Below are 8,544 nucleotides of genomic sequence, written 5' to 3'. Positions count from 1 at the left end.
GAAAGATAGGAGACAGAGTGAACAGAATGTAAAGAGGGACAATTTATTAAGGTCATAAAAGTCAGCTCTGCCATTTTCATGTGTCTTAACATTAAGAAAGAAAAGTGCAACAAATGTGGGAGCTACGAGATATGAAGCGTAGCCTATTTAAAGCTTTTTCGTGTTTTTATTTAATTGTATTAGTTTATTTGACAGTGTCAATGCTCTTTGATAGAAAACTGTAGGCTACTGTGACTGTACTGTAGGCTACTAGAACGGTAAATGATCCAGAGTTAGAACAGAAGCCTTCTACTTTTCATCTGCCCAGATTTTAGAAAAGGCACGCTAATATATAGAATAAAATCAGATGTTGTTGTGTAAATGTAAACACAACATATTAAATAATTAAATCTGCAAGATAATCTAGTATACATCCACCAATAAATGCCACTGTGTTAGCTAACAAACAGCAACAGAAGGAATAGCAGAGATCAAGAGCAACAGACAGTATTCATTTTCTCTTTTCTAAAAATCAGTGTAAATGTGCACATTTAAGGGGCTATGCAGCCTGAGCATTAGTGATCATGGCATTAAAATACTTTCTTATGGGCTGGGGCTCACTAAAAGTTTTGGGGCCCCTGAAAAAAGCCTAACAACATCTATTAAACAATAGATATCTGCTGTACATTATACTCCTGTGAACCATTCTGAATCTTATATTATATTAAAATGATTAAGGCCTCTTTATAAGAAGCCTGTAGCCCTTCAGATTCAACATGTGACAACCTTCACTAATTTTAGATAATTTTTGATCAATTACATTTGAATTCAGTAAGTGTCTTTAAGGAACGTTGCTATTCTAAACTAACAGGTCTGTTTTGTCCTCAATTACCACCTCAGGTTAGGACATGCTCTCCTAAATCCTGGCACTTATAGGTTTAGAGAGTTGATACAATTGTTTTACTCCTGTGCCAAAGAGTAGGACTAAATATGCATCAATGTGAGAGTTTTATTTTTTGTACAAGTTAGGACTAATTTCCTATTTTGAGACATTACATGAATACAGTCTTTGATATTGCGTGTTCAAGCTGACTTTAATACATGTTTAATGATCTAGTAACACCCTGTTCCTTTCACTCTGTCCTGCACAGATCTGTCAGGTCAGAACAAGTTCAGCAGGTCTGTCAAACTACACCCAGTGTTACTGTAATTTACCCGGCCTGCACCAAAGGAATCTGAAAGTACTGTAGCCTAAATACAGTATTAAAGAATTCATTGGAAAACTACACATGACAAAGCAAGGGATAGCTTTCTGATAATGTTTTACATCTCACTGCACAAAAATTCTCGATATCTTCGGAAACGGGTGTGGTTCTGTGTGTAACATTTGCATGTATATTATAGATATGCGCATTAGAAAGGTGAACAAAGTGTCTTTTAGGATAATTCACTTATACCTCCAAAGAATTTTGTAAAAAAAGAATTCACAAAAAGATGTTTATTGTTGCCTAGAGGGCACATTCGTAAATGTAAAAAAAAAAATTACAAGCAATACTTTTTAGTTTGTGAGAGTTGAACAAAAACAATATGTTGTACTCAAAGTGTAAGCAATGCAAGTGCAAACAGTATTTCATCTGACAGAAGATTCAGACTGACAATGACAAATACAAAAATAAGCCTGTGTGAATGTTTTAATTGTACACAGCTTTAAGCTGGCTTTGCCTTGCAAAGCTGCACTACAGTACATACATAAGACAGAAACATGAAATTGATCACATTAGTTAATATTGATTGCATGTGCAATATATTCCCTGAGATAAACAAGTCATTGTAAGTGTGAATGTTAAAATTTCTTCAGGTTTTTGTCATTTCAATGTCATTACATTTCTCTGGTGCAAATACAAGCAACACAAGGTGAATGGCAGCATAATTCCAAGACAGCAACCCAATCATATACCAAGAGGGCCTGGGCGACTGGAGACAACAGTGAAAGGACAGACTCACAGGTGGCAGGGGAAGAATGTGGCATAAAACGTTAGTAGTTAGTAGTAGTAGTTAGGGTACCACTTTACTTGAAAGTATCTACATAAGAATGACATGACACAGTCATGACACATGAACCCTAACCCTAACTTGTCATGACAAAAACCGAATGACACTTACTGACAGAAGCGTTATGTCATAAACGTTTGACTTGTTTATAATGTTTATGACATGTTCATGACAGTGTCATGTCACTCTTATGTAGATACCTTCAAGTGAAGTGTAACCGTACTTAGCACCATAAATGTTTCCACAATGTAACACCATATATAACTTTCAGCTACTACCTTGTTTGAACTACTTATTATATCTTAATATAGTCACATAAATCCCCCTTTTCACATGTTACAATGTTCTTACGTCCATTATTGATGTTGACATCTATTTTCACAGTCTTATGAGAGGCAGAGTTGTAGGGACCTGACTAACAATCACACATGCAAAGACCCGGACCAGGTCTACAATAAACAGATGCTGAAGTCAAACCTGTAAAACCTTCAATATTTTTAAGATACAACACATGGTTTACAGTTGACACTGGTATAACAGTTAAAAGCACCAAATTTATACACAAGCTCCTGTTCTTGAACATAGGGCTGCTCGATTATGGGAAAAAAATCATAATCACGATTATTTTGGTCAATATTGGAATCACGATTATTTAACACGATTACTCATTGACTTTTGGAAAGATGTTGCATTTTTTTTTTTTGTTATTTTAAAAACAGTGAAACAGTTAAACACCGTGAACTGTGAAACTACCCTTAATACTTTTCCTGTTGAACTGCTTTTTCTTTTCATTCAGAACACAAGAGTTTAAAAATAGGGGTTTACTTGCAAAACGTAATGTGCAAAATAATTGTTTTTCTCGATTACATTTTTTTGGTGATCATTAGAAGCCAAAATCAAAATCGCGATTAAAATTTGATTAATTGCACAGCCCTACTTGAACAACGTGTGTGTTACTTCAAGTGTGAAATTCATACTATTCATTTTCTGGAGCTTATGGTCATCACTTCCTGCACTATAAGTCATAAGTCATACGTAGTCGTGCTGGTGGTGGTGCTTGTGATTGCAGTGCTCGTTGTGTTTGGGATCCAGTTCCAGCAGTTTCAGCATCTCCTGTATGGCGGCCTGAAGAGCTCTTCCCAGGTCCTGGCTGCTGTAGGGTTTTCCTAGTGGAGGCACATGGATGAAGGCAGAGTGACCCTGCCCCAGGTACAGAGAGGTGTAGTAGGTGTAGTCACACAGATACCTGCCAGGAGCCAAAGGATGGATGTTAGGTCATAAAAAGTCTTTGTTATCATATTTGTACTTTGCCAAACAGACACGAGTAGAGAGTTAGATGGGAATGCATGTGACAAAGGCTATTAGTCAACTTTGCAAAACAGTAGGTAGGCACCCCTGGCAGTAAAGACATTTCACATCTTAATTAAAGCCGCAAGCAGTGATGAACGGGCCCTCACCCCTCTGGGCACGTCAGGGGTACTGGTGGGATGCCGGTTGATGCAGCTGTGGATTTCCTAACCGTCTGACCATGCATGCACAATTTAGATAAATTATTTCCTGGGTGGAGTGCGTGGCACTGGAAATGATGTACTGCAATTTTTCTAACATTTCCCCGGTGCACTATAGAACACACACTCATTAAATGTCATGTTGCTGTACATCATATGTAGACCACACCATGTACATCAAATCATCTTTGTCACATAAGGCTGACTTCCTATTGTCAGTAGGTGGCGCTATGACTATGACTCAATATGGGCATGTTCAGGCCTGGACTCTTATCCAGCATGTGAAATTTGGGGCAGATTGAACTATATAAAGTCAAGTTACAACAGAATCCTGTGTTATGGCCAAACATGCAAATTGCATGCAGTTTAGTTTTGACATGCTGCTGACCCAATTTGAGAAGGATCTGTTGAGTCTTCTGGGAGGAGTTTTAAAATGTTCCTGTAAATGGACCTAAAATCACATGTTGTCAAATTACTTTATGACATAATTTTTTGACCAATCGACCAATATTTCTCTGCATTAACCATATATGAAACAAATCCGAAAAAACCCTCTAGGATGAGTTTGACTTTATCTATTTAAATTCTATATTCTATTTTAGAAGGAGAACCCGGAAATGAGTAGGGGGAAGCGACATGCGTCGCACATTTAAATTTTTCGAGAGGTGCACGTCAGGCTACGGCATAGGGTCCGTGTCTCCACATACCTACATGCGTAGCCACGGGTTAGATTTAACACAGAACCATAAATCACGCTTCACTTGCACATGCGCAGTAGCTAGGTAAGCACTAGTAGCCAGTCAGAAGCAGAGTATGAGGGCGTGCCATGCTAGCAGCTAGGCGAGCATTATAACGTGTGTTACAAAGTGACGCACGTTTGTCTCTGAAGTAAAGGCTGGACTACAATAGAGCTGTTTGGAGCAGTTTGTGAACAGTGTTTTCTGTTGGAGATGGTAAGTGCCTTTGGGGTGGACTTTGGGCCTTTTCACTTTGTAAACCTCTAACATGCACAAAAAGATATATAATATATAATAATATATAATATATAATATGAGCACTTTAAATAAAATAGCGCCATTGCTGTTATTAGTAACACCTGTGCTTTAGTAGAATTTGTGCGTGTGCAGATGTTCCTACATGTGTAAATAATCATCACGTACCTTCCAGCATCCTTAGATACAGAAAGAGCGACCCTGAGGCCAGATTCATTGACCCTTTTGCAGACTGTCTCCATGTCTAGGACTGAGTGTATGCAGTCCGGGCCGCTGTCCATGCAACACTGGGAAGCCGGGCAGAAGCTGCAGTTGTCCAGTCGTTTGTAACCCTTGTTGTGGCCGCACTGCTCCAGAGTGACAGTGGTGGCTAATCCTGAAACACCGACATGGACCACCAACTGCTCGCAGGACCCCAAAAGACAGGTGGCAGAGGTTAGTTGGGTTTTGATCGATGGATTTTTAGCAACATTTCATATACAGTATGATGAAAAAAATGTGGTCTTTCATGTACAGTATTGTGTATTTTATTGAATACCTGTGGCTGATGCTCTTTCCACAGAGATGGCAGTAGGCCCTGAACAGCCTGGTATTCAACAGGCACCTCACACACATGAAGGTCTACTGCTTCACCCAGCCCTAATCGCTCCAGTTCCTGTGAGCACGAGAAAAACATACTGTATATATATATAGAACTTAATTGCAGTCTTAAAGGGCTTTACAGGCCCACATTAAACAATATAATGAAACGACAACCCCTTAATCAGGTGAGGGAAAAACTCCCCACAAACAAAAATCCACTCTAAGTGCATAGTGCATAAATGCAGTTCCATATTTAAATGCCATATTTAGGTCCTTAACTGGCACCTTTGTTAAAAATTAACAACCTGATTACTGATTACCTGTACTGCCACCCAGCTGGAGTTCACTGCATGCTCACCAAAAGGCTCAAAACCTGCAGAGAAAAGAGCAGCAAAAAAGATTCTTAACCGCAATATTAACACAGTGCAGCAAAGTAAATAAAAAGTCAGTGGGGATGTTAATCTGACATGGAGAGTGGTGATAAGCAGGGTCCAAAATTGACTTTGTTGTCCACCAGCCAAATGGCTTGTCAATGTTCACATTTCACCAGCCACTTAATAGATTACCATTTTGCTTTTTTGGCTGGTGAGTGCAGCAAATCTACCAGCCACTTGCATATTGGTAAATGGTGCTAATTTGGAACCCTGGTGATAAGGGATGTCAAATAAAAAATGACTCTTAATTCAAAGTCCATAGGTTGCAAGTTAAACATTAATTGTAGTAGAGACAGAGTGATTTCTTTCCCGCAGTCATTCAGTCTCCTCCTGATATCTTGGTTTCTTTATTTAAACCAGCAGACAAAACACTTCTCCCCTGACAGCAACATTACTCTCTGCAGTGTCATTACCTATTTGTAATGTAAACACAACCCTTAACGTGCAGCTCAAACACAAGTAGAAAACTCTATGAGCTGTAACAGCACCGTAGTGATAAAAAAAGGAATCATTTAAGACACATTTGTCTCTCTCCAGTCTTCTGACCAATTAAAACCTCTCACCTGTTACTATTACTTTCTTCTTATTGGCCATTATCCTTGGTTGTTATGACAGGAATTGACATAGATTTATAGTAAGGGGATCAAATATCCCAAACAAGAATGCTAGGATTGTCTACGCTGGCTGCTCTCTTCTTCTGGCTCAGAGCTGAAAGGAAGTGACACACTAGACCTGGATGGATCATACTGCCATCTACTGTATGGGCATAAACACATTTGGCTAAGACATGTCTCATGAATTTGTAATGCAGCACAAGACATTTTTGGAAAGAGGACAGGAGAGGATAAAGACGGAACCTTTTAATCCAACTGTGTTAATGCAATAGAATGTAATTCAAGCCACGTGTGTGCTGAAACTGAAAAGCAAGCATCTGCACTGCATATACAGAATAAAGGTTGGAGAAGCCATCTTGTGAGTGGCCAGCTCAAGTGAATGAAAAACAACCTCCCCTCCATCATTAGAACTGAGACAGCCCATGAATGAACTTTTTTTTCTGAAGATTATTTTTTGGGGGGTTTTTCCCTTTATTGTACAGTGACAGTGGATAGACAGGAGAGGGGGAGAGAGATGGGGGACGATACACAGCAAAGGGCAGCAGGTCAGATTGGAACCCGCGCCGCTGCAGGACTCAGCCAACATGGGGCGAACGTTCTTACTGGGTGAGCTAGAGGGCGCCCCATGAAAGTACATTTAACACCAAACCAGCCGCTCCAGTGGAGCAGCTTAGTGGTTTTACTGGGCAGCTCCCAGGCGTGAATGTGTGCACTGTAACAGCGTGAGAGTGACACAGGGCGTAGTTGAACATGCATGCCCAGTTAGCTTCTCCCAAGGGAGTCAAAGTCAAAGGACACTTCTCTGGCTGAGAGAGGGGAAATTGTGTCTACACAACCTCTGACACACTCCATTACCTGAGGTAAGAGGACAAACCTTCTTCCCAGTTTGTTATCATCAAGGCAGAGCTAATCTAATATCGCCTTACAGCCCTTTTTTTCATTTGCGGTGCCGTCCACACCCTTGTGTTGCGAAATGACTCACACACTCGGAACACGGCACCCTATGTGGCGCCACACTGGCACAGTGAAGAAAATATGCTCTCCATAGGGTGGAGATTTTTCTTCTTGGAAGAGTATTTCGGGTTGAATGTTTCATACAGTTTTCTCTCATTCATGCCTCTATTTACAAAATCAACATTGATTTCTGCCTCCGAATCACAACACACAATACCACACCACACACACACACACACACACACACACACACACACACACACACACACACACACACACATATCACCCACACCACACACACACACACACACACACACACACACACACACCACATCACCCACACCACACACACACACACACACACACACCACACACACCACCCACACCACACACACACACACACACACACACACACACATACACATATCACCCACACCACACACACACACACACACACACACACACACACACACACACACACACACATACACATATCACCCACACCACACACACACACACACACACACACCACACCACCCACACCACACACACACACACACACCACCCACACCACACACACACACACACACACACACACACACACACAGACACACACACACACCACCCACACCACACACACACCACCCACACCACACACACACACACACACACACACACACACACACATACACCTCCACCGACCACCTCCACAACCTGCACTGCAGTCGCTAACAGCCTCCTCTTCTCCCTCAACCCATTCACCTTCCTCTCTCTATCTCGCCTGCGTCACTGGCTATGTCAGTGTTGCCATGGAAACTAATGATGCCCTCTCTGCTCCGTGGTGCTGATGCAGACAGTCTGCTGACGTCCTTGCTTTGTATGGGCCGAATAACAATATTCTACTGTAGTTTCCACCAGCAGACTCAATGCCTTATGCATACTGGATGTATCCTGTATTTGTCTACTTTACTTTCTATTCTATTCTATAATGCCCTATTATATTATATTCTGTTCCAATTATGCTCTATTATATTCTGTTCTATTCTATGACACCATATTATATTCTGTTCTATTCTATTATGCCCTATTATATTATATTCTGTTCTATTCTATAATGCCCTATTATATTATATTATATTCTGTTGTATTCTATTCTATAATGCCCTATTATATTACAATCTGTTCTATTCTATGATGCCCTATTATATAATATTTTGTTCTATTCTATAATGCCCTATTATATTATATTCTGTTCTATTCTATAATGCTGTATTATATTATATTATTTTCTATTCTATAATGATCTATTCTATGTTTTCCTCTATTTTACTTTATAATGTTCTATTTTATTCTACTGTATTTTATTCTATAATGTTCTATTTTAGTCCATAATGTTCTATTCTATTTTAGTCTATAATGTTGTGAGATT

The 8,544-nt window shown here is 40.0% G+C and overlaps 1 protein-coding gene across 2 annotated transcripts; it reads right to left on the bottom strand.

Annotated features, from left to right (window-relative positions):
* Positions 1–2,258: 2,258 nt before the first annotated feature.
* LOC116037422 (pyroglutamyl-peptidase 1-like) lies at positions 2,259–6,286 on the bottom strand. 2 transcript variants are annotated; one of them, XM_031281317.2, is made up of 6 exons: positions 6,111–6,286; positions 5,434–5,486; positions 5,070–5,186; positions 4,700–4,932; positions 2,989–3,277; positions 2,259–2,612 (listed from the first exon to the last, which is right to left on the bottom strand). In XM_031281317.2, exons 1-5 carry the CDS (start codon positions 6,139–6,141, stop codon positions 3,061–3,063), a joined length of 651 nt encoding a protein of 216 aa, XP_031137177.1. In that variant the 5' UTR covers positions 6,142–6,286; the 3' UTR covers positions 2,259–2,612; positions 2,989–3,060. The 2 variants fall into 2 exon arrangements, with proteins under 2 accessions (XP_031137177.1, XP_035861385.1); XM_036005492.1 differs by having other exon boundaries at positions 2,259–2,613; positions 2,993–3,277.
* Positions 6,287–8,544: the final 2,258 nt, after the last annotated feature.

Source organism: Sander lucioperca, chromosome 9, assembly GCF_008315115.2.
Source record: "Sander lucioperca isolate FBNREF2018 chromosome 9, SLUC_FBN_1.2, whole genome shotgun sequence".
Lineage (NCBI taxonomy): Eukaryota > Metazoa > Chordata > Actinopteri > Perciformes > Percidae > Sander > Sander lucioperca.
The sequence above is the reverse complement of the archived record's forward strand: the minus strand, read 5'-3'. Positions and strand labels throughout refer to the sequence as shown.

Coding starts and splice junctions, on each gene's coding strand:
- LOC116037422 (XM_031281317.2), bottom strand. CDS start 6,141: ATGGCCAATAAGAAGAAAGTAATAGTAACAG. Junction 5,187..5,433: donor CCAGCTGGGTGGCAGTACAG/GTAATCAGTAAT, acceptor TCGTGCTCACAG/GAACTGGAGCGATTAGGGCT. Junction 4,933..5,069: donor GGAAAGAGCATCAGCCACAG/GTATTCAATAAA, acceptor TCCTGCGAGCAG/TTGGTGGTCCATGTCGGTGT.